Source organism: Haematobia irritans, chromosome 3 (genome assembly GCF_050003625.1).
Source record: "Haematobia irritans isolate KBUSLIRL chromosome 3, ASM5000362v1, whole genome shotgun sequence".
Lineage (NCBI taxonomy): Eukaryota > Metazoa > Arthropoda > Insecta > Diptera > Muscidae > Haematobia > Haematobia irritans.
In genome coordinates, this window is record NC_134399.1 from 220,183,424 (window position 1) to 220,211,171 (window position 27,748).

Genomic DNA, 27,748 nt, shown 5'->3' on the forward strand with positions numbered 1-27,748 from the left:
GACTAGAAAATTAATAAAAACGTAAAACGTATAATACCAAAAAAAAAAAAATTAAAAAACATCCTCGCTGGGATTTGAACCGTTTGATTTTTTCACTTCCATGGAAGTTCTTTTGAGAAGGTTTTGAAAATTACGATGTTTAATTTTTGTTTGATTTTTAATGGAACAAATATATTTATACAAAAATATATACCGAAAAAAAACAAAATAAAAAATAACATAAAAAAAAATAATTTTAAAAAAAATATTAAAAAATTCCCGTTGGTGAGATTTGAACCATAATAATAAAGAACATCTCAGGAAGTAGTTAGAAAGTCATACCGTGGTCTCATATTAGGTTCATATCACAAACATTCGAATAGACGTTTTGATGCATCGTGTTGAATGGCGTTTGTAGCTGAGTGTGCTAAGGCGTTCTGTTATGGTAACAACAGACCCAGGTTCAATCCACGGTGGAAGGGAAGAAGTTTTTCAATTTGTAAAAATTAGATAATAAGAAATTAAAAGTGTAGCAAAAAGTACTGATAAAAATAAAAAGTGAATTAAAAAAATGTTTTTTAGTTTTTTAAATTTCTTCATGCAAATGAACTTCCAAGGCATAACTTCTAAAGCAATGCAAAGGATCCAAAAATGAAGTACTTCTGTCCTATGACAAGCCCAACTAAAATTCATTGGATATGATCCAAGTTTGCACTATTTCCGGATAACAAATTGGGGATCTACCTACTTTTTTGGAAGCTGTTTTTTTGCTGGGTAGTTCAATGAACTAAAAAGTGAGAAATTATACACAAATTAAGCATACATTTTAAGATGTTACCATTAATGCGCCCATCTTGATGGGGCTAGACATTTTTGCAATTTTGAACGCTAATTTTTTACTACGAAATTTTCTTTTTGACTTGATGATCCTCTAAGCAGGGCTGTGGAATCGAGCGAATTTTGCTCGACTCCGACTCCAGCATTTTTCATCATCCGACTCCGGAGTCGACTCCGGGTAATATAACTAAATCTCATTTTAATACCACTAATTTGTAGTTCTATTGTGAGGGTACCGTAAGTGGGTCGATATAAAGTATCGTATTTATTTATGTGTGTAAAAAAAGTCTTAATTTCACATTAGATGCCAATTGAACTCTATTATTCAAATTTAGGGCAATGTTTAATAAATAAAATAATGATATAAAATGCCCATCATAATATGAGAAGATACGAACAGTATATGTATTTGTGGACCAAAATTATTGATACTATCTCAAATCCTTTAAATTTGTTGCGAGCTATATAAAGGTTTATATTTCCATATGCATGAATTTGAATCTGAATCGATTTAGACAAAATTGTATATACTTCTACAAAATCTATGTACATAAAATTTAAATCTAACGTTATGGGACGTAACACAATTTTAACGAAAAATAAAAATGCAAGGAAAGTCTAAAGTCGGGTGGGCCGATTATGATATACTCTGCACAACTTTGTGTTAAATCTACATTTTGATAAAATCTCAAATCAGGCTTCTACAAAACTCGGGCAATATTTGGGAAATATTTATAATTGTTTAGACAATTTCGCAAAAATGCATTTATGATTCATTCATTGAAAAATTTGAAAATTTGAGTCATTTCTACAATTTTTCGACTTAGCAGCAATTTTTCCAAAATTGTATGCTCATTGAATACAATACATGTTTGTCTAGTAAATAAAATTTTGACTAAATTTTCTATAGAAATAAAATTTTGGCAAAAATTTCTATAGAAATCAAATGTTGACCAAATATATAGAAATAAAATTTTTAATAAAATTTTTATAGAAATAAAATTTGGCAAAATTTTTTATAGAAATAAAAGTTTGAAAAAATTATCAATAGAAATACAATTTTAGAAAAAATTGTGTAACAAACAAAATTTTGCAAATTTTTCTATAGAAATAAAATTTTGCAAAATATTCTATAGAAGCAAAATTTTGACTAAATTTTCTATAGAAATAAAATTTTGACCAAATTTTATATAGAAAAAAATATTTCTATAGTAATAAAATTTTGAGTATCAGTGAGAAAAAAATTGAGAAAATTTGCTACAGAAATAAAATTTGACAATTTTTTCTTATAGAAATAAAATTTTGAAAAAATTATCAATAAAAATACAATTTTAGAACAATTTTTGTGTAGTAAATAAAATTCTGCAAAATATTCTACAGAAACAAAATTTTGACAAAATTTGCTATAGAAATAAAATTTTGACAAAACTTTTTATAGAAATAACATTTTGACAAAATTTTCTATAAAAAAAAAACTTTGAAAAAAATTTCTGTCAATATTTCACATATGTATAGGGTCTTAAAATGAAATTAAAATAAAAATAATATCGATTGTTCAAAATATTTCAAATAAATTGATATGGGCATTAAAATGGATCGATCCAGCCAATCTGCTAGTCTAACATTCTAAGAAACATAAAAAGATAGCCGTAATTGGAAGTTGATTTTCATTTACAATCATGCTGTACATTGATCGAATGAATAACGCAATGGAATCTAATTTGCGTAAAAACTTGCTTAGTTACAAAAATGTGAAGTGTTTTAAAAAATTTGGTTTAGCCGGAGTCGGAGTCGAGCAAAATTTTTACGACTCCGACTCCAGAAAAATCTTCAGACTCCGACTCCGGCTCCACAGCCCTGCCTCTAAGAGAAGCAAACTTCATCCGATCCTGCTGAAATTTGGTACATTGTGTAAGTACATGGTCTCTAACAACCATGCAAAAATTGGTCCACATCGATACATAATTATATATAGCCCCCATATAAACCGATCCCCCGATTTGGCTTGCAGAGCCTCTAAGAGAAACAATTTTCATCCGATCCGGCTGAAATTTGGTATACGGTGTTAGTATATGGTCTCTAACAACCATGCAAAAATTGGTCCACATCGGTCCATAATTATGTATAGCTCCCATATAAACCGGCTTGCGGAACTTCTAAGTGAAGCAAATTTCATCCGGTATATGGTCTCTAATGACCGTGCAAAAATTGGTCCACATCGGTCCATAATTATATAGAGCCCCCATATAAACCGATCACCAGATTTGACCTCCGGAGCCTCTTGGAAGACCAAAATTCATCTGATTCAGTTGAAATTTGGTACGTGGTGTTAGTAAATGGTATCCAACAACCATGCAGGAATTGGTTCATATCAATCCATAATTATATATACCCTCCATATAAACCGATCCCCAGATTTGACCTCCGGTGCCTTTTGGAGAAGCAAAATTCATCCGATCTGGTTGAAATTTGGTACGTAATGGTAGTATGATATTTAACAACCATACCAAAAGTGGTCCATATCAGTCCATAATCATATATAGCCCCCATATAAACCCATCCCCAGATTTGGTTTTGGAGCCTCTTGGAGGAGCAAATTTTATCCGAGTCAGTTGAAATTTGGTGCATTGTGCTAGTATATGGCCGTTAAAAACCATGCCTAACTAGGTCCATATCGGACCTAGTTATAGTTATATATAGTCCTTAGATAAATCGATCCCCAATCACACAAAAATTGGTCCATATTAAGTTCATAACTGTACGAGTATATAGCCCCCATATAAGCGACCCCCATATTTCAATTCTGGCTCTCTACGTATCGTGCAAAAGTCCATATCGATTCGTAATTATTTGTAGACTTACCTATACATACCTTTGTTTGTCTAATACATATATACCACGTATGGACTAACTCACAATTTAGAAACGATGTTAAGAAGGTTTAAGATACCACAACCCAAGTAATTCGATTGTGGATGACAGTCTTTCGTAGAAGTTTCTATGCAATCCATGGTGGAGGGTACATAAGATTCGGCCTGGTCGAACTTACGGCCGTATATACTTGTTTCTTTTTCCTTCTTACCTTTACAATTAAACACAATGAAGAAAACAACATAAATATTTTTTTTTAATTTTATTTCGTTATAGCTCATTCACATTAGGCTCGAAATCTACTAAAAGTGGATTTGAAATCCCATTTTTATAAGGCAACTGACAGTTGAAATCTAGTTAAAGTAGATTTTGAATGTGTAATGTGTATGAGGTTTTATGTCATATATGAACAGCAAATTACAATAAAATTTCTTAGAATTAAAAAATATATTTTTGTATTTAATTAAATCTAGCATAAAACAATTGTAGTAACTTCTGTCTAACGTGTTTTAATTTGGAAATCCTCGTACAAAACAGTAAATCCACCAGGAAGGAAAGTTTTGTTTAATTTTAAAAAAATTTAACTAAACTGTATTAGAAACGCAGATGTCACACAAAATAAGTACATATGTTTCGACCAATGCAAGAAAATTTATTAGACACAATTATTAAAACAATTATTACATTACATTAATAATTAAAGAAAATAATTTTTTTCAAGAAAATTTTGAAGTTTGAAGAAAAAATTTGAGTTCAAAAATGCACAAATGTCTTTAATACACTGAAAAAAAGTATTTACGTGATATCAAAGATTGCGCAATGTAAATTTTATGATGGGAAATTTACAAAATATTAAGGACAAATTTCATTAAAATAATGAAATTTTAATTAAAATAAAGTTTATAATCATGCTTCAAAAATATTTTTCCATTAAATTTAGGACACAAATTTTGTAAATTTGCGTCCCTCCGTTAAAGTCGCATGCCTTTGAACTAAGGCTAATTTTCCTTAAAGTAAAGAAACACATTTTTGATTTAAAGAAATTGTCCTTAAATTAACTGAAATATTGAAACTTTAGATTTAAGATAAAAACGCTTCAAATATAGGCTAAGACTTATTTTGAGGATTTAGCGTCTTAGGTTTAAAGTTTTTTTTTGTTTGGAATTACGAAAACATTTTTTACGTTGAAGTATCCATTATAATTTGGATTTTTAAACTTGCATTTGTTTGTACGTGAGTACCTTTATTAATAAAACGCGAAAAGAGAATGAAAATTTGATAAATTAGATCTGTATCCTAATTTTAATTTTATTTGTCATAGATTTAAAGCCAGATAAGTCGCAAAAATTTCTTTATTTTAAAGAAGCCGCACCTTTGGCTGGGAATCAATGCCAAAATCTGTAAGGGAAGGTCAAAATCTTTGGATCCAAGTAAACTTTTTTTTTTGAGTGTACCATAAGAAGTTCATGATGGGCGCATTATTGGCAAAATTTAAAAATTTTAAGAAATTCTGAACTATTTGGAAAATCTTTGCTTTATTTGTGTAAATGTTTCCCCTTTTTTAGTTCATTTAACTTAAACTTTGTCAAAACATAACAATTCAATGAACTAAAATAGAATTCAATTGGATTTAGTGTCATATAGGGTTCACTTGTTTTGAGTGTAGTCTTCCAAATTAAAACCACACTCAAAAAAAAAGTGAACTCTCTATTTCACTAAAGCCAATTTAACTTTATTTTAGTTCATGGAATTATTATATATGGAGAAAGTTTCCTTTACTCTAATAAATTTTTGCATTCGTTAGTTAAATGAACTAAAAAACGGGAAAAAATTATACACAAATGAAGTAAAAAGTTTAACTAAATTCGTACTTCTCACAAGACAGTTCATAATTTCTTTAAATTTGTAAATTTTATTACAAATGTGCCCATCATGAACTTCGTATATCACTAAAGACATTCTTGCAATTTTGAAATCCAAATTTTTCTCTCAAAGTACAAAATTTTCTTTAACAAGTGAAAAAAGTTAATTATGTCTAATAAATTTTCTTGAATTTGTCGAAAAATATTTACTTATTTTTGTGATATCGGCGCGATATCAGCGTTTGTAATACTGTTTAATTAAAATTTTCTAAAAATATTAAAAAAATTCTAAAAATAACTAAATGTTTTCTTCCTGGTGGGTTCACTGTTTTTTTCAGTGCAATATAGAAACTTTATTTTTCGATTTATCCAACAAGGCGATACATCTAACACTATAGAATATCAATTAGCCATGAAGACATGGAAAGACAACGAAACACCTCAAAGAACATGAAAGAAAAAATCAACACATGAAAGAAAAATTTTGTTGGACTAAGGTCAACTTGGCTTAAATAACAGGTTGGCTGATAAGTCCCCGGTCTTACAAAGAAAAACACCTTTTTTTTTGTCAAAACTCGTTTTTATTATTCAACATAGTTCCCTTCAGAGCGATACAACGATTATAACGACCTTCTATTTTTTTGATACCATTTTGGTGGTGCTCCTCCGGTTTTGCCTCAAAATAGGCCTCAGTTTCGGCGATCACCTCTTCATTGCAGCCAATTTTTTTGCCTGCGAGCATCCTTTTGAGGTCTGAAAACAAGAAAAAGTCGCTGGGGGCCAGATCTAGAGAATACGGTGGGTGGGGAAGCAATTCGAAGCCCAATTCATGAATTTTTGCCATCGTTCTCAATGACTTGTGGCACCGCGATTTCGACCTTCAAACGCTCCAATAACGTTGTTGATGGTTTTTCCCTTCTCAAGATAATCGATAAAAATTATTCCATGCGCATCCCAAAAAACAGAGGCCATTACTTTGCCAGCGGACTTTTGAGTCTTTCCACGCTTCGGAGACGGTTCACCGGTCGCTGTCCACTCAGCCGACTGTCGATTGGAGTCAGGAGTGTAGTGATGGAGCCATGTTTTATCCATTGTCACATATCGAGGGTATTACGAGTTAACAGCTGCAAACACCGCTCAGAATCATCAACACGTTGTTGTTTTTGGTCAAATGTGAGCTCGCGCGGCACCCATTTTGCACAGAGCTTCCGCATATCCAAATATTGATGAAATCTTTAAGGCCTCTGCTATCTCGATCAACTTCATTTTACGGCCATTCAAAATCATTTTGTGGATTTTTTTTATGTTTTCGTCGGTAACCACCTCTTTCGGGCGTCCACTGCGTTCACCGTCCACCGTGCTCATTTCACCACGCTTTAATTTTGCATACCAATCAATTATTGTTGATTTCCCTGGGGCAGAGTCCGGAAACTCATTATCAAGCCAAGTTTTTGCTTCCACCGTTTTTGTTTTCCCTTCAGAAAACAGTATCTTATCAAAACACCAAATTCCTTTTTTCCATTTTTTTGACAATAACAAAAGTTGCTTCACAAAAGACGCTCTATCTCACAAACTAATTGACTTACAGACGTCAAATTTTGACACCAATCATTTGAAGTTGGTACTATATAAAAATATGTATTTAATACTAGCGGCGCCATCTACGTGTAAGACCAGGGACTTATCAGCCAACCTGTTATGTATGTTAAGATTTGACCAAATGAATGAAAAAAGTTCAATAAAATCATTCCATATATGAATTAATTTCATTCGGTAGTATAGTGGTAAATAAATATAGGAAACTGTTAACTAATATATGGAATGCATTCTACCTAATTTCTACCAAAATCATATCGTTCAAACTAATAAACATGTCTTTGACGCTATATGAAGTTCAACTTTCTTCACAATGAGTTCATTATACCCTGCGCCACACTGTGGAACAGGGTATTATAAGTTAGTGCATATGTTTGTAACACCCAGAAGGAGACGAGATAGACACATGGTGTCTTTGGCAATAATGCTCAGGGTGGGTCCCTGAGTCGATATAACCATGTCCGTCTGTCCGTCCGTCCGTCCGTCTGTCTGTGAACACATTTTTGTGATCAAAGTCTAGGTCGCAATTTAAGTCCAATCACCTTCAAATTTGGCACATGTTCCTTATTTGGGTCAGAATAGAACGCTATTGATTTTGGAAGAAATCGGTTCAGATTTAGATATAGCTCCCATATATATCTTTCTCCCGATATGCACTAATATGGACCCAGCGGCCACAGTTTTATACAGATTTGCTGGAAATTTTGTACAAACATAACACTTAGTCGTATAGTCAAGTGTGCAAAATTTGATTGAAATCGGTTCAGATTTAGATATAGCTCCGATATATATCTTTCGCCCGATATGGACTTATATGGCCTCAGAAGCCAAATTTTTGGCCGAATTTGGTTGAAATTTTGCACTAGGAGTACAATTAGTAGTATAGTCAAGTGTGCAAAATTTTATTGAAATCGGTTCAGATTTAGATATAGCTCCCATATATATCTTTCGCCCGATATGGACTAATATGGTCCTAAAAGCCAGAGTTTTGGCCCAATTTGGTTGAAATTTTGCACAGGGAGTAGATTTAGCATTGTAGCTATGCGTGCCAAATTTGGTTGAAATCGATTCAGATTTAGATATAGCTCCCATATATATCTTTCGCACTATATGCACTTATATGGACCCAGAAGCCAGAGTTTTATCCCGATTAGCTTGAAATTTGGCACAAGGAGTACAATTGGTAGTATAGTCATGTGTGCCAAATTTGATTGAAATCGGTTCAGATTTAGATATAGCTCCGATATATATCTTTCGCCCGATATGGACTTATATGGCCTCAGAAGCCAAATTTTTGGCCGAATTTGGTTGAAATTTTGCACTAGGAGTACAATTAGTAGTATAGTCAAGTGTGCAAAATTTTATTGAAATCGGTTCAGATTTAGATATAGCTCCCATATATATCTTTCGCCCGATATGGATTAATATGGTCCTAAAAGCCAGAGTTTTGGCCCAATTTGGTTGAAATTTTGCACAGGGAGTAGAATTAGCATTGTAGCTATATGTGCCATATTTGGTTAAAATCGGTTCAGATTTAGATATAGCTCCCATATATATGTTTTTCTGATTTCGGCAAAAATGGTTAAAATACCAACATTTTCCTTGTTTTTTACTAAAATTGTGTTCTACCCTAGTGCATTAGCCAACTTAAATTTTGAGTCTATAGATTTTGTAAAAGTCTATGAAATTCTGTACAAATCGAGTGATATTGAAATGTATGTATTTGGGACAAACCTTTATATATAACACCCAACATATTTGACGGATGTGATATGGTATCGAAAATTTACTTGTTTTAACTTAAAGAAGGGGTCACTTTTTTCTGGGTGTACTTCAATTCTCCGCTCCTTTCGTCCCGAATCAATACAAAATATTTAGTGTAAAGACAAAATCATTAGAACAGGGGATACTTTTTTCAGTGTAAAAATAATGGTCGAGTAAATCTAAAACGAATACTAAATTATTAATGCCGTATTCGATTCTAAGAAAAAGTGCAACATTTTCGAAATTTATTGCAAAATTTAAACGACTATATTAAAGTTTCTGCATTTAGGGTCGCTCATAATATTACAAATCAGCAATTGTTTTTGAATAGCACTGTCATTTAGTCGGAAGGAAATTTATGGATACAACACTTTTTTCACAGAAAAGAAGTCGACCTAAGGGTAACATTTGAACTTAAACACTTCTTCCTATTATTTCATAACACCAATTTGACACCAAAACCATTGATTTCAAAAAATCTTTAACAAATATGTATATGGAATAGAAAAGCTCTGTATCAAATTCAAATGAATGACTAAAGTTCTACTGATGAAAATTGGTACTGAAATCAATACCGACAGCAAGTTGTCAACAAACAACCGTGTTTATGTTTGGCAACATTTTCAAGTTCAAAAGCCAAAACTACACCATGAACATGAAAAAATTCAAGATCAAAACCACGTAATATAGCAACAAAAACTATGGGTATCCAACATCCAAAAAAAAAAAACAACAACAGAACCACAAAAAGACCATCTACGAAAATCAACTCCAGTTCCAAACTGAACGAATGGAATGGTAAGAATCTGCATCTACACCGAGTTTATATAAATGCAATTTAAGTAGACAATCTGATTAGTTTTATCTAAAATACGTAACGCAAAAGAAAGTATTAAAATCGACTTGAAAATTTTTTGTTTTCGACAAAAAAAAAAAAAAACAAAACGAAATGAGCGCGTACTGCATTACGGTGGTGCTTGTAATATTGGCCATGGTAAGTTTGGATGACAAAAATGCGACAAAAATCATCTGCAATATAAAATGATTTGGAACATATTAAAATTCCGAAAAAAAACCCGGTTAATTTCAACAAAGTACCCTTAACTTACTTACTATCCCAGATATCGGCCTTCCATTGCGTCCCCATTGATGTGGTATACACGGGTGATAGTTGTGCTTGCCCCAAATCTTTGCATTATAGGGTTAATGTACCACCACCCCCAGTGGAGAAAGAAAATCCACGTTATGAACATGGTTATAAGCTCGAAGTACCACCACCGCCCAAAGCCAAGGTGATTTATAATTACGACTTTACCGTTCAAGAGCCTAGGATTCCTCCGAAGGCGGAAGAAGAGAAATGGAACCTGTATGCAAAGGTGGATCGTATTACAGCCCACAAAAAAGGTAGGTGTCCCAAAAGAAAAATACAAAATGAGTGATTTTGGAAATTGAAAAAAAAAACAAATTAAAAAAATATGATACACTGCAAAAAATATTGGACTAATATGCAGCCTAAATTTCAGGATACGTTACTTATACAAAACATTAAGGGCAAATTTCTTCACAATAAGAATTGTTTTCTTTAAATTTAGGACACGGATATTAAAAATTTGCGTCCCTCCGTTTGTGAAGTAAGACAAATTTCCATTTTTGAAATAAGACAAATTTCCCTTAAAGTAAAGAAAAAAATTAATTTAAAGAAATTATCTTTAAATTAACTGAGATATTGAATCTTTGGATTAAAGAGTGATTCTTTCAGTAATATCGGTAATCAAAAAGTTACTACATGCAGTATTACCTGGGATTTAAAAGTAATAACTTACCTGTGTAGGCAAAAATGGATTCTTTCTATTAACACCGGTAATCAAAATCATATCTTCAGGTCCGGGTTCGGCTCTACAGTGGCTACCGTTAATAGCAGCGAAAAGTAAAGCAAAATTATATTTCAGAAAAAATATTAATTGATAATGTCAATAAAATATACCCTTGTTTCCTAAAGGGAGCCACCGTGGTGCAATGGTTAGCATGCCCGCCTTGCAAGGTCGTGGGTTCGATTCCTGCTTCGACCGAACACCAAAAGGGTTTCAGCGGTGGTTTATCCCACCTCAGTAATGATGGTGACATTTCTGAGGGTTTCAAAGCTTCTCTAAGTGGTTTCACTGCAATGTGGAACGCCGTTCGGACTCGGCTATAAAAAGGAGGTCCCTTGTCATTGAGCTTAACATGGAATCGGGCAGCACTCAATGATAAGAGAGAAGTTCACCAATGTGGTATCACAATGGACTGAATAGTCTAAGTGAGCCTGATACATCGAGCTGCCACCTAACCTAACCTAACCTTCCTAAAGTTGTATATTACATAATTTATATTACAAAATAACATCATTGAATAGATCCATGCCGTGGAGCGTGGTATAGTGTGTTGGATTACAAAACAACAGGGATGAGTTCGCACTTTTTGAGTATATTTATGGTAAAGCTATCATTTTTGGTGAGCAGGTATGCTTGCAAGGAAGTACTTATTTTTCGACTGCTGGTATGCTTGCACCGAAGTACTTTCCTCCAATGACATGTACGTGTAAAAGTATTACTGCTGATATATGTACGAGGAAGTTGTTACCAATTTGGCACAGGCATACTTGTACTCATACCTGGTAATAGGAGTTTTTGCTGGGTGGTTTAAAGTTCTTGTGAAGTTAAGAAATTTTTTTTTGCTTTGAAGTATATGCTACACAGAAAAAAAAATCCATAGTTAAACTAAGGCTAAATTTAACAAATTATTTGGCAGTAGTTGAATTTTATTATTTTTTTCGAAATTTTCCACAGCCGTATGAAATTTTCCTTTAGTTAGGTATGTCTCAAACATTTTATGAACTAAACGTGGATAATGACCGTACATATAAGATCAATATGAACTAAAGTAAAGGAACATTTTCGTACGATTGCCAAAAATCGTAAGAATGAACTAATGTATGGTTAAAATGGTCATGATTTGGCGCCAATGATTTTCCTTAGTTTCAGTTCATTTTTTTTTTCTTCTATGAGAGGATGTAATTTCGTGAAGTGCAGTTAAAAAGTACAATAGAGGATTAAATTTTCCTGGGTTTAACAACAGTTTGTGGAAATCTCAAAATGTGGAGTACAATTTTCAATTTCGCAAGATGTAGTTCAGGAAAACTTAATGTTTCCTGGTTTTAACAACGGTTTGTGGAAATCTCAAAATGTGGAGTACAATTTAGTCCAATTTTCGTAAGATGTAGTTCATTCTTACTATAAAACAGTTTACTAGTTTTCGGTGTATAATTTGAATTTTTAAACTGACATAAATTCCTCGATAGATATATCGCTAAAAGAGAACGAAAATTCGATAAACGAGATCTGTATCCTAATTTTAAATTTATAGAACCAAGATTTGAAGCCATATAGCTCCCTTAAAAATGGCTTTATTTTAAAGAACCAGCATACATGGTTTGAAATCAAAACTAAAATCTTTAAAATATTTAAAGGAATTTTTGAACAATTGGACTTTAGAAATGTACGCTTAAGGTTTGGATATAAGCATATAAATTAAAATTAAATTTAAATACGAATGTTCAACGTCTACACTGAAAAAAATATTGACCTAATATGGAAGATTATGCCACTTAAATGTTAGGACTCAAAATTTACGCAATGCTAAGGACAAAATTCTTTAAAACAATGACATTTTAATTAAAAGAAAGTTTATAATCCTAGCTTCAAATTTTTTTTTTCATTAAACTTAGGACACAAATCTTGAAATTTTGCGTCTCTCTGCTGAAGTTGTAGATCTTTGAAGTAAGGCAAATTTTCCTTAAAATAAAGAAAAACAATTTTAATTCAAAGAAATCGTCTTTAACTCAACTGACATATTGAATTTTTTAAATTTAAGATAAAAACGCTTCAAATAAAGGCTAAGACTCATTTTAAGGATTTTCATCTTTGGTTTAAAATTTTTTTAGCATTAAGAAAACTGTTTTTACTTTGAAGTACTTGGCATAATTTGGATTTTGAAATTGGAATTTGTTTGTACATAAATCCCTTTATTAATATATCGCAAAAAGAAAATAAAAACTCGATGAATGAAAATAAAAACTCGATCTGTATCCAATTTTAATTTTATTGATACTAGATTTAAAGCCAGGGAGGTCCGTAAAAAATGTCTTTATTTTAAAGAAGCCGCATATTTGGCTCGGAAGTACCTGGCATAATTTGGATTATGAAATTGGAATTTGTTTGTACATAAATACCTTTATTAATATATCGCAAAAAGAAAATAAATACTCGATGAATGAGATCTGTATCCAATTATAATTTTATTGATCCTAGATTTAAAGCCAGGGAGGTACGTAAAAATGTCTTTATTTTAAAGAAGCCGCATCTTAAGCGAAGGTCAAAATCTTTGGATACAAGTAAACTTTTTTTGAGTGTACGTCTAAAAATTGAGTGTACGTTTAAAAATAGAGGGAATAACGAGATGTCGTATAGGTAGATTGCCGGTATATCATATCCTGCACGAAATTCTTGGTACGACAAAAAAACACAACATTTACATCATTTCGGAGCAATATTCGAGCCCGAAAAATTATTTCGAGAGAGATGACGAAACATGGATCTACTGACACACACCGTCGAGCAAGAAACAGTTGAACCAGTGGACTGCATCCGACAAACGTCCACCGAAGAGGGCGACAACTGTCGATAGCCAATATTTCAAAAATTCATATCCTGCACGAAAATTTTGGCACGAGTAAACTGACGAACAAGCGCATAATTCACGCCATTTGGGGGCAATGTCATTTGGGGGAAATGCACAAGCGAAATCCGAAAAACATGGAGAGCACTCGATAAAAAACTCGGAGAATGTATACCGAAGAAGACGCAGACTGTCGATGGCCATCATTTTTGGAATTCACAAGGTGTGATCCATATCGACAACCTGAAAAAGGACAATATACTCACAGGGCTGACCTGTTTGAGCTAAAAACGAGCTTTTTTACCATGATAACGCGTCCGCTCATACCTCACGATTCGCCCAAAATCAAATTGGACATTGAACTGCTGCCTCATCTACTGTATTTTACTGATCTGGACACGTGCGAACTCTTTTTGTTTCTGACACAGACAAACTATTTTCCTAAAACCAAAATTTCATAAAAGTAAGGCAATTCTTGGATAGCAAAGTAGCGTTTTTTACCAAAAGTTGATAAACAATTCATTCGCCGCGTTTTGTACTTAGAGTTAGGTGATTACACTGAAAACAGACATGCCCGGTTCCAAAGATTTTGTCTTTACTTTAAAAAAATTTGGTATTGATTCCGAGCCAAAGAAGCGGAGAATACAAGTAAGGATACTTTTAAGACACAATTCTCTTTAAATTTGGGTTTTGTGTACTTGCTTCTAGGAAGCAAATTTTAATTTTTCGCTTTTTCAGCTTTTTTTTTCTTCATCAAAGTCCTTTAAAAACGAGTTAACGACAACTTTATTTTCCAAATTAAGACTCGACTTCCAGTAGAAATTATGCTATGTTTCAAGTAAAAAACGTCTTCAAAATAAAGTGTCCTATATTTGAACGATTTTTGCTTTGTAGTCAAAAAATTTAAAGAATTATTAAAGTCACGTTGACCTTAACCCAAATAGTTTTTCTTTCATGTTATGATACCCGTTTTTAAGTCAAATCACTTAATTATAAGGACAATACGACTTCATTGAACAATTTATCGACTTTTGGACAAGGAAAAATACTTTATATTAGAGAAATGCATCTTCTATGCTAAGCAAAATTTGCATTCGTATTTTAAAGACATGAAATCTTTGATCTCACGACAATATTTTTTTCAGTGTAGGATTTGAAATGGGTGTCTGGATGTAAAGAAAATTCTATAGAACTGAGGAGAACTTGGTTTTAATAATTCTCAAAAAACAAAAATAATTGGAGCAAAGAAAAATTACCCACACCGGAAAAAATTTCCGTAGTTAAACTAACGCTAAATTTAACTTATTTTTATTGGAAAAAAATTATTTGCTTGTAGTTAAATTTTATTACTTTTATCGAAGTTTTCCACAACTTAATGAATTCTTGCTTTTTTTAAGTATGTCTCAAAAGTTTATGAACTAAACGTTAGTATAAAGTTCAATGACCGTACACATAAGTTCAATATGAACTAAAGCAAAAGAAGATTTTCGTACGATTCCCAAAAATAGTAAGAATGAACTACTTTATGGTTAAAATGGTCATGATTTGGCGCCAATGATTTTCTTCTTTACTTTTAGTTAATTTTTTCTTCTATGAGATGATGTAATTTCGTGAACTGCAGTTAAAAAGTACAACAGTGCCCTGTTAAAATTTCCTGGTTTTAACAACGTTTTGTGGAAATCTCAAAATGTGGAGTAAAATTTAGTTCAATTTTCGTGCGAGGTTGTTCATTCTTCCTATAAAACAGTTCACTTTTTTTCGGTGCAGGCAAGAAATTTTAGTTTTTGGTTCAAACTCTTCAATAACTTAGCTTTTCATAGCATTTCAATTTTATAAAAATATTTTGTGAATATCACATAAATTCAGCTAATAAAAATTTAACTTGAACTTCATCCTACATAGAAAAAAGTAAACTGTTTTATAGCAACAATGAACTACATAGTGCGAAAATTTAACTACATTATACTTCACATTTTGAGATTTCTACAAAGTTTTGTTAAAACCAATAAAAATTTAATGCCCTGGTGTACTTTTTAACAAAAACTCACTAAATTACACCCTCCCATAGAAGAAAAAATGAACTGAAAATAAAGAAAACAATTATTGGCGTCAAATCATGACAATTTTAACCATAGCTAGAGTATGGTTAAAATTGAGAATCGTACGAAAATTTTAGTTCATATTGAACTTTATACCCACGTTCAGTTCATAAAATATTTGAGACATACTTAACAAAAGGAAATTTTCATTGGGCTATGGAAAATTGCGAAAAAATAATAAAATTTAACAACTATTTTTTTGCAATAAAAATAAGTTAAATTTAGCGTTAGTTTAAATACGAAAATTTCTACAGGAATAGAATATCTTAGTCGTAATAATATATTATAATAAAAACTAATTTATTTTCAGTGTAGTTAAAATTGATGCAAAATAAATTAATAATCTCGATGCAAGTGCATAATATTTTTAATTCTCTTTTCGGCTGATTTCATCAGTCAGACCAACAATATTTGAAATGATTTGTATAGCTAAGCACAAAACAAAAGTCTAAACCATGACCTATTAACCAACCAACGACGAAGTAACATATAATAAGAAAAAGAAAAATAATAACAGATACGTGTTTTTGCTTTATTGCAATTATTGCGTGGTAAAAATGGGGTGTTGTAGAAATATGACTTGGTTTTCCGGGTTTCAATTTTCGTCACCAAGAAAAGAATGTGAAAAAATATTTTTTTTACGTTTGTTTTTTTCTGTGAGGAAATATTAAAATATTACTATAACAATTCTCAACGAAATTTCCAAGGCTTCTTTGTGGCGTTGAACTAAAAATGTTTTGATAGACATTAGTAAAATAAAAATCACGACTTACCATACTGTATGTTTCAAGGTGATTCCTGAAAATTGAAAATGAAAAACATTTTACTCCATGTAAAAAATTGGGAGATACATAACATACATTTCCATCTACAGCGAAATCTAACATCATCTCAGTGAAAAAACGGTTGCCCATTTCCAAGGATTTTGTTTTTACACAAATGATTTCGAGCCAAAGAAGCGGTAATTCTCCGCTTCTAAGGATGCGGTTTCACTAACACAGAAAAAATATCATCATAATTGTTCGCATGAAAATTTTAAAGTTTTAAAATATTTATTCAAAAATTTATTTGATCTAACTAATTAAAAACAAAAACAACAAATAATTTTATCAATTATTAATGTTTTAATTGGATGAATTAGCTCTTTATTTCTTTTGTACCTTGTTTTATAATTGAGGATAAATTGTAATGTTTTTGTAAACTTCAAAATCCATTTATAGCCGTGGATTTGGAAAGAATAAATACATTTTTTAATGGGATCACATATTTTTTTTTTTTAAATGACGTTGGAGAATGAATTTTTTTATCTTTTCTGTAATTGAAGAAATTTCAAAGAAAAATTTAATAAATCAATTAATATCGTGACTGAAGAAAAAAATATGTTTACTGTGTGTAAAGTGTCTTTACTGAAGAAAATATCACCAAAACATTTCCAATTAGATTAATTAATTGAATGTGAAAACGTAGTAAATTAAATAAAGTGTCAAAGAGAGCAATTAATTTTTTAATCAATTATTTTTTTATACCCTGCGCCACACTGTGGAACAGGGTATTATAAGTTAGTGCATATGTTTGCAACACCCAGAAGGAGACGAGATAGAAATATGGTGTCTTTGGCAAAAATGCTCAGGGAGGCTCTTGAGTCGATATAGCCATGTCCGTCTGTCCGTGAACACATTTTTGTAATTTTTAGTCCAATCGACTTCAAATTTGGCACAAGTATGTGTTTTGGCTCAGAATAGAACCCTATTGATTTTGGAAGAAATCGGTTCAGATTTAGATATAGCTCCCATATATATATTTCGCCCGATATGGACTTATATGGCCCCAGAAGCCAGAGTTTTACCCTAATTTGCTAAAAAATTTACACAAGAAGAACAATTAGTACTATAGTCATATTGATTTTGGAAGAAATCGGTTCAGATTTAGATATAGCTCCCATATATATATTTCGCCCGATATGGACTTATATGGCCCCAGAAGCCAGAGTTTTACCCTAATTTGCTTAAAATTTTACACAAGAAGGACAATTAGTACTATAGTCAAGTGTGCCAAATTTTATTGAAATCGGTTCAGATTTAGATATAGCTCCCATATATATCTTTCGCCCGATATGAACTAATACGGTCCCAGAAGCCAGGGTTTTACCCCAATTTGGTTGAAATTTTGCACAGGGAGTATAATTAGCATTGTAGTTATGCGTGCCAAATTTGGTTGAAATCGGTTCAGATTTAGATATACCTCCCATATATATGTTTTTCTGATTTCGACAAAAAATGGTCAAAATACCAACATTTTCCTTGTAAAATCGCCACTGCTTAGTCGAAAAGTTGCAAAAATGACTCTAGTTTTCCTAAACTTTTAATACATATATGTCGACCGATAAATCATAAATAAACTTTTGCGAAGTTTCCTTAAAATTGCTTCAGATTTAAATGTTTCCCATATTTTTTTACTAACATTGTGTTCCAACCTAGTGCATAAGCCGACTTAAATTTTGAGTGTATAGATTTTGTAGAAGTCTATCAAATTCTGTCCAGATCGAGTGATATTTAAATGTATGTATTTGGTACAAACTTTTATATATTGCACCCAACACATTTGACGGATATGATATGGTATCGAAAATTTAGATCTACAAAGTGGTGCAGGGTATAATATAGTCGGCCCCGCCCGACTTTAGATTTTCCTTACTTGTTTTATTTCAAATTAATTCTGCGATTGATACTATCATTTTCGTGATTGAAGCAATTTCACTAATTGGATCAATTAATTTCATGATTGAATCAGAAAAAAATTTTACACAAAGAATCATCGAATTTAAGGATTGAAGATTGATTTCTAATTTCTAAGAACAAATTGACCTAAGCTCTATAGAATTTTCTTTTATGTAAAGATACAAATTGTTAATTCGAATTTTCTAAGGAGAAAACGTCTTCAATGAAATTTTTTGGTCGAGAAATTTAAATTAAATTTCAGTTCTATGCACTGAAAGAAGAGTTTTCTTTTTTGAGGAATGAAATTTTAGACGAAGAAAGTTTTCTTTTAATGCTAATAAATTTTATTTTAAATAAAATAAAAAAACATTAAATAAAATCGATACAAAGCTTGTCATAAATTTGGGTTTATTTGCCATTTAAGAAAATACTTTATACGAAAGGGAAAATTCTTTTGTCTAAAATTTTCTTTGGGTGTGGAAACATCTTCATTGAAAAGTTTATACACTTTGATCAAGGCAATTAAATTAAATCACAGTTTACATTTATTTAAGTATAATGTATGTAAGTTAATAACAACCATATTATTTTCTCGGAAATTAAGTATATTATTTCATGAAAAATAATATGCTTTATGTTTGATGACAAAACAAAAATGTTCCATATTTCCTATGTAAAAATTAAGATTATGCTCTTGAAGTATATTTAGAGGGATCACATTCCTTCTATGGTTGTATGCTCGGCTACTACGTTATAATAATTTAATTTAATCTATGTATATTTTATTGGAATTGGATGAAATAACAATTTTCTATATGGAAAAAAAGGTCTGTTTCTTTGTTTTGATAAAAATAATATTTTTTATATTTATAATAATCTTTGCATTTCAATTAAAAAACAATAAAAGTACTAATGCGAAAAATATATGTATATGATTAAAAGCAGTTCTCCCCAGCTTACTATTAATTTTCACAGCCGAAATCAATTTTAGTATTTTTATGGTAGTTTAGTTCTATAACAATGCAGGCTGGGTTTTCGTCGAAATTAATTATACATACACTGAAAAAATATTAACGTGATATTGAAGATTACACAACCTAAATTTTAGTATGCGAAATTTACAAAATATTGAGGACAAATTCATTTAAAATAATGAAATTTTAATTAAAATAAAATTTATAATCTTTACTTCAAAAATTTTTTTCATTAAATTTAGGACACAAATTTTGTAAATTTGCGTTCCTCCGTTAAAGTCGCATGTCTTTGAACTAAGGTTAATTTTCCTTACAGTAAAGAAACACATTTTTGATTTAAATAAATTGTCCTTAAATTAACTGAAATATTAGAACTTTAGATTTAAGATAAAAATGCTTCAAATATAGGCTAAGGATTATTTGGAGGATTTAGCGCCTTTGGTTTAAAGTTTTTTTGGAATTAACAAAACATTTTTTACTTTGAAGTATCCGTTATAATTTGGATTTTTAACGGCATTTCTTTATACGTTAGTACCTTTATTATTACACCGCGAAAAGAGAATGACAATTTGATAAACGAGATCTGTACCCTAATTTTAATTTCATTGGTCCTAGATTTAAAGCCAGATTGGTCGCCAAAAAATTTCTTTATTTTAAAGAAGCCGCATCTTTGGCTTGGAATCAATACCAAAATCCTTAAGGGAAGGTCAAATCTTTGGATCTTTTGAGTGTATTATGAAAATTTTTGAACGAACTTATTAGACATGAAGATTATAGTTATTGAAAAGAAAATGTGAGATACCAATCTACACAAACCTGGCTATACATGTTTCACCGCTGCCTAATTCGATCTGCCGAAGGTTTTAACTTTGAGTCTTATATGCTAACTTCTTATAGAAATTACATACTCACCACCGCTGCCATCATTCTTTCATACAATTTTAGGTTTTATACTAAGATCGATTAAGATGATAACAAATTTCAAATTCATTGTATTGAACGTATTCTTAAAATAATTTTTATACCCTCCACCATAGGGAATATGTTATTGCTCTAAGACCCATAAAGTATATATTCTGGGTCGTGGTGAAATTCTGAGTCGATCTAACTATGTCCGTCCGTCTGTGGAAATCACGCTAATTTCACTGAAAAAACAGTGAACCCACCAGGAAGAAAAATTTCGGTTAATTTTAGAAAATTTTGAATATTTTTAGAAAATTTTAACTAAACAGTATAACAAACGCTGGCATCACGCCGATGTCATAAAAATAAGTAAATATTTTTCGACAAATTCAAGAAATTTTATTAGACATAATTAAGTTTTTTTCATTTGTTAAAGAAAATTTTGTAGTTTGAAGGAAAAAATTGGAGTTCAAAATTGCAAGAATGTCTTTAGTGACATACGAAGTTCATGATGAACGCATTTGTACACTGAAAAAAATATTGTCGTGAGGTCAAAGATTTCATGTCTTTAAAATACGAATACAAATTTTGCTTAGCATAGAAGACGCATTTCTCTAAAATAAAGTTATTTTCCTTGTCCAAAAGTCGATAAACTTTTCAATGAAGTCATACTGTCCTTATAATTAAGTGATTTGACTTAAAAATGGGTATCTTAACATGAAAGAAAAAACTTATAGGCTAAGGTCAACTTGACTTTAATAATTCAGAAAAATTCTTTAAATTTAATGAAATTGTCTTTAAATTTGTTGTCTTTTTGCATCTTGACTACAAAGCAAAAAATCGTTCAAATATAGGACATGTTTTTCAAAACTTTATTTTAAAGAAGTTTTTTACTTCAAACATAGCAAACTTTCTACTGGAAGTCGAGTCCTAATTTGGAAAATAAAGTTGCCGTTAACTCGTTTTTAAAGGACTTTGATAGCATATGAAGAAAAAAGCTGAGAAAGCGAAAAATTAAAATTTGCTTCCTAGAAGCAAGTACACAAAACCGAAATTTAAAAGAGAATTGTGTCTTAAAAGTATCCTTACTTGTATTCTCCGCTTCTTTGGCTCGGAATCAATACCAATTTTTTTAAAGTAAAGACAAAATCTTTGGAACCGAGTATGCTTTTTTTTCAGTGTAGTAAAATTTACAAATTTAAAGAAATATTGAACTATTTTGTGAGAAATAAGAATTTAGTAAATCTTTATGCTTAATTTGTGTATAATATTTTCCCGTTTTTTAAGTTAATTTAACTAATGTACACAAAAAATTATTAGCGTAGAGGAAACTTTCTCCAAACATAATAACTCCATGAACTAAAATAAGTTAAATTGGCTTTAGTGAAATAGTTCTTTTTGAGTGTTCCGAACAAAATGAGCTATCGGCTTGAAACTTGGCACAAGTACCCAGCAAAAAAAGCGTCGCCAAAAAAGTAATGAAAATGTTCTTTTTGGATCCGGAAGTGGTGCAAAATTGACGCAGAAGCTATGAATTTAACATGGGCTTGTCGTAGCACGGAAGTCCTTCATTTCAACAGCCGTTGCACTGAATTTGGATTGGGAGTGCATCTTCTGGAAGTGCTTTTAAAGTTGTGCCTTTGGAAGAACTTCCAAATTTTTTGCTGGGTAGTTGTTATTGATGTACCACTTCTACATATAGCCCCCATATAAACCGACCCCCAGATTTGGCTTGCGGAGCCTCTTAGAGAAGCAAATTTCATCCGATCGTGGTGTTAGTAGATGGTCTCTAACAACCACGCAAAAATTGGTCCATATCGATCCAGATTTGACCTCCGGAGCATCTTGGAGGAGCAAAATCCATGCGATCGTCTTGAAATTTGATACGTGGTGTTAATAAAGGGTCTGTAAAAACAACACAAAAATTGGTCCATATCGGTCCATATTTATATATAGCCCCCATATGACCCGATCCCCAGATTTGATCTCCGGAGCTTCTTGGAGAAGCAAAATTCATCCGATCCAGTTGAAATTTGGTACGTGATATTAATATGTTGTCCCTAACACCCATGCCAAAATTGGTCCATATCGGTCCATAATTATGTATAGACCCCATATGAACCGATCCCCAGATTTGACCTCCGGAGCCTCTTGGAGGAGCAGAATTCATACGATCCGTTTGAAATTTTGTACATGGTGTTAATATATGGTCTCTAACAACCATGACGAAATTGGTCCATATCAGTCCGTAATTATAAATAGCCCCCATATAAACCGATCGCCAGATTTGACTTCTGGAATCGGTTTGAAATTTGGTCGCTAACATCCATGCCAAACAAACATCAGTCTATATCTGCTTTTTTTTGTCTAATATATACCACGTATGGACTAACTTACAATTTAGAAGGCGATGTTACGAAGTTGTAATATACCTTGCCATTGGCAAGACCTACCACAACCCAAGCAATTCGATTGTGGATGACAGTCTTTAGTAGAAGTTACTACGCAATCCATGGTGGAGGGTACATAAGATTCGGCCTGGCCGAACTTTCTTGCTTTATTGTTACTATTTATTGTTACGATTTACATTTTTAAATACCATTATCAATTTATACGCTGAGAAAGATATTGACCTAATATGAAAGATTACGCAATCTAAATTTTAGAACATACAAGTAAGGAAGAATTTCGTTAAAGTAAAAAAATTGTAATTAAAGGATTATAAACTTTAATCTTGGCTCTACAAATAGTTTTCTTTAAATTTATGACACTAATTTTTAAAATTTGCTTCCCTTCGTTAATGTTGTATGCCTTCGAAGCAAATATTGCCTAAAGAAAAATATTAACTAAGATATTGCAACTTCGGATTAAGGATAAAAAAGTTTCACTTTGGTTTAAAGTGTTTTAAATCGCCAAATGTATATTTCTGCGATTTTGAATATCGCAACATGGGGGGGGGGTTAGAATTTGTTGTTTATAGAAAATTTGTTTCGAATTCCATTTCCATTGCACTTGAAAATTAGATTTAAATAATTTTATATTAAATGTTAAATAATGTTACTAACGATACATGTTTTTTCTCTTTCTCTCTCCTACAGATTGCATTCGCAGCGACAATGGTAAAACACCATCCTGTGGATGCGGCGAAAAATGTAACTGCTCCAGCTGTAGGTACGTATCCCCGATAGAAGCTGTCATAAACCGTCATTCACAATCACATACGAATCCAAATAGTCTTCATAAGAAACAAATCCAAAGATTTACTACCCTTATTAAAACTGATAAAGAACAATCAATTGCAAGGGAAAATGACGAAATTGTCCATATGAAAAATCGACACAGGAGAGATCTTTCCTCAATATTTGGTCTTAGTCGTAAGTCATCGCACCACGAAAAACGTCCCGAACGTACAATAAAACAATACCACAAAAGTTTACCACCCAGGGAAGAGACAACACCAATGCCACCTCTTCTACCAAAGTTGAGTGACAATTTCATATCTTTTACACATTTTCCAAAACTTCAAGATGTACAAAGACCTTTGGAAAAACTACATGAAATGATGTTCTCTACCTCGTTGTCGTCACATTCGCTAAGAAATAAACGCGATATCAAAGGGGAATATGATATGTTAGAGAAAGATCGGGAACAAATGGATTTGACTTTACCAGAGATTATACAATACATGCCTGAAACCTTAGATCCTAATTTCAAAAGAGGTCGTTGTCAATTCTCCAATTGTCAGCAACATAACCCTGATAATCACAATCATAAGGATTCTAGGGATTCCAAACAGAAGAAATTAGAATTGAATGAGAAAACGGGCAGGCAGACAAATTCAAATGAAAAATCTATGGATTCTAAGACTTCTGGTGGTCACCACGATAGTGCTGGCACTAAGCAAATTGATGACAAAAATCACAAGTCCTCTGAAGGCCATAGCGATAATGATATTGATGCAACATCATCTTCTATGCCTCTGCAGAAACGTAATGTGGGCCATTATAGCTGCAGCGATTTGAAACATTTCACTTCACCTCCACCTCCTCCCGAAGGCTATTATATACAATCATATGATGATCAGACACCATTTTCTATAACAGGTGCTGTGTATGGCCCCGATCCTTGGGCATCTGAACCGTATGGGGCAGATAATGGATATTTGTATCCTATTGCTGCACCTCCATCGCCATCACCACCACCATCATCATCGGAACTTTTAGCCACAGATGCTGGATATCAAGCTTCAGCACAGCCAGAACATATACCATCAACTCTCACACAAGAATTGTATGGACCAGAAGCTAGATATTCAGTACCACCACCACCACCACAAGAAAATTATCCCATACAAAGTGGATATCCACCTTCAATGGCTAGGACAATGAATGACGATGTACACATTATACGTGAACCCATACGTACTCCGTATATTCCTCCAGGCTATCGGGGCAATCCATATTTAGATCAAATTATAGCCGACATTGTGAGTCAGCATGCGGCTTTCACTGAGGCCAGTAACCACAAAGGCGGGGCATTGGTTGATCCTCTGGCAGTGCAAGATCAAGAGACAAAGTCATTCCTAAAGCTACTCGCCGAGGGAAAATTCCAAAAATTGTTCGGCGATGCGAGACCGAACTATGGTTGATCTATTACATAGAAACTTATTATAATTTTAGCCTTAGGATTAGGATAGAAGATAATAATGTTGTTAATTTACGTACAAGTACACTTTAGTTGTTAGAGATCATGATTATGATCGTATGATTATTATATACAATATTTGTATACACTGAAATAAAAACCATGGTTTTTCAATTATTTGATGCATTCTCCATTTCTTTTTCTTCTTTTTTTTTTACTTTTAGTTGTGGTTCTGACTGACCTAATCTAAAGTCGTTATCCTCCTATTCTTCGTCAATTTATTCGTCAGATTGCACGTAGAACGAACATAACATTAAGGTTAGATAGAATTGCAAATCATATCTATCTTATTGTCATTCATATTCCTGGCCCAAGTTTTCAGTATACTATACTTCTTTGTAACTTTCAATATATGTACGTACAATAAATTTCGAAATTTTTGAACCAACATAGAGGTCTGAAATAGTTTTTATTTATAGTTGCAGTTAGGGTTGCAGTTCCACTTGTAGATAAAGAAGAATTCACAATAGCATCAGAAGAGATCTAATTATTAGGATGGAAACCATTGTGGTGGAACGGTTAGGGTTGGTATAGTGGCTGCCGATATATTCATTACTCATTTAAACTATTCAGTCCCTTGTGATATCACAGGTGATGAACTTCTCTTAACACTTAGAGATATGACTAGCATAAACCATAAAGGGGATAAACCACAGTTGAAAAACTTAGAGGCGTTTGGCCGAAACTGCACAGACAAAATTGTTTTTTTGTCTTCAATCACGAAATTAGTTGATCCAATTAATTTTTGATTGAAATTTCTTCATTCACAGAAATGATAGTATCAATCACCAACGTCAATTAAAAAGTTAATTGTTCCAGTTAAAAAAATTAAATGACACAATTAATTTCTGTGACTGATTTTTGTTTCAATTAAAAAAATTGTTGAACCAATTAAATTTTTAATTGAAAATCTGTGATATTTTTTGTCTGTGTGAGATTGAACCTGGCATAAGGCTGGCATTGTAACCTAACAATCTAAGACTCTGACAAAATACAAAAAAAATATTATTTGGTAATATTCAGCATATGTTGGTCACATTTCTGAGTGGCAAACAGAAATCTATTATTAACAATGTGTGGCAATTTGTTCGGAATCGGCTAATGATAATTTGTCATACCTACTCAATGGTAATGCAGTTCTAATTTGACAAAAAGTTGTTTGTCCCACAAATTTCGTCAGTCAATAGGCGCAATGTCACATTAGGGCTTATGTGCACGATTGCCAAAGTTGGTAGAATTCTACCAAAAATGGTTGATTTTTTACTGTTTGGTAGATTGGTAGAATTCCTGATGTTTTGGTAGATTTTGCAAAATATTCCTCTCCAACTAAGAGGTACTTTACAAATTTTCTATAGAAATAAAATTTTGACAAAATTTTCTATAGAAATAAAATTTTGACAAAAAATTTTCTATAGAAATAAAATTTTGACAAAATTTTCTATAGAAATAAAATGTTTACAACATTTTCTATAGAAATAAAATTTTGACAAAATTTTCTATACAAATACAATTTTGACGAAATTTTCTACAGAAATAAAATTTTGACAACATTTTTTCTAGAAATAAAATTTTTACAAATTTTCTATAGAAATAAAATTTTGACAAAATTTTCTATATAAATACAATTTTGACAAAACTTTCTATAGAAATAAAATTTTGGTAAATTTTTCTATAGAAATAAAATTTTGACAAAATTTTCTATAGAAATAAAATTTTGACAAAATTTTCTATACAAATACAATTTTGACAAAACTTTCTATAGAAATACAATTTTGACAAAACTTTCTATAGAAATAAAATTTTGACAAAATTTTCTATAGAAATAAAATTTTGACAAAATTTTCTATAGAAATAAAATTTTGACAAACTTTTCTATAGATATAAAATTTTAGCAAAGTTTTTTCTAGAAATAAAATTTTGACAAAACTTTCTATAGAAATAAAATTTTGGCAAAATTTTTTATAGCAATAAAATGTTGAAAAACATTTTTATTTGATACTAGCGTAACCCGGCCCGCTTCGCTGCGCCTTCCGAAGCATATTTGGAGGAATATTTTGCGTTAACTTAGTCAACTATATCCTTCGTGCTGAAAACAAATTCGAAAAGATTTGAATTCTTTTAAACAAATCGGACTACTTGATTTTTCGTTTATAGGTACAAATACGGCGGGAGAGGGTGTACCTTCTTCTATATTTCTTGTGAATTTTAAGTGTGGTTTGTCAAGGAAAGGTATCCTTCTCCTCAACATATCTGAAAATTAAGCACTATATTATAATAACATACAAAGAATTACTGTTTCCCATCCAATAAACCGGAAAAAGCAAAAATAGTAAAAAATTTTACCACATTAACATTTGCTAAAATGTTGGAAAATGATGCACCCTCTACGTTGGCTGCCAATTTCATGTAAATTTAAGTTCTTTACTAAAAAGAAGTCTGTGCAAAAATTATAAAATTATGTACCGGGTTCCCATTTACGGACAACCCTCTATCGGGCTATAACGTACCCTATATTAATTTCACAACTACTCAATGGTCCCTACAAATTCTATTGAAGTAAATCGACAAAGTTTATTTCAATTTTCCCCTTCCCCAACCAAATATCGAAAAATCATATACTGTAAATTTCAAGTAGATCGGCGATGTTTAAATTTTGCTCTATTGTTTTAAAGGGACGTCACCTTCCCCGATACAATATCGACAAACACCGTAGTGAATAGCATCCCTAA

The 27,748-nt window shown here is 31.8% G+C and overlaps 1 protein-coding gene across 1 annotated transcript; it reads left to right on the plus strand.

Annotated features, from left to right (window-relative positions):
• The first annotated feature begins 9,748 nt into the window (after nucleotides 1-9,748).
• Cp7Fb (Chorion protein b at 7F) lies at nucleotides 9,749-25,136 on the plus strand. The gene is made up of 3 exons (XM_075302990.1): nucleotides 9,749-9,903; nucleotides 10,031-10,313; nucleotides 23,414-25,136. Exons 1-3 carry the CDS (start codon nucleotides 9,859-9,861, stop codon nucleotides 24,961-24,963), a joined length of 1,878 nt encoding a protein of 625 aa, XP_075159105.1. The 5' UTR covers nucleotides 9,749-9,858; the 3' UTR covers nucleotides 24,964-25,136.
• The last annotated feature ends 2,612 nt before the right edge of the window (nucleotides 25,137-27,748 follow it).

Coding starts and splice junctions, on each gene's coding strand:
- Cp7Fb (XM_075302990.1), top strand. CDS start 9,859: ATGAGCGCGTACTGCATTACGGTGGTGCTTGTAATATTGGCCATG. Junction 9,904..10,030: donor TGCTTGTAATATTGGCCATG/GTAAGTTTGGAT, acceptor TTACTATCCCAG/ATATCGGCCTTCCATTGCGT. Junction 10,314..23,413: donor TATTACAGCCCACAAAAAAG/GTAGGTGTCCCA, acceptor TCTCTCCTACAG/ATTGCATTCGCAGCGACAAT.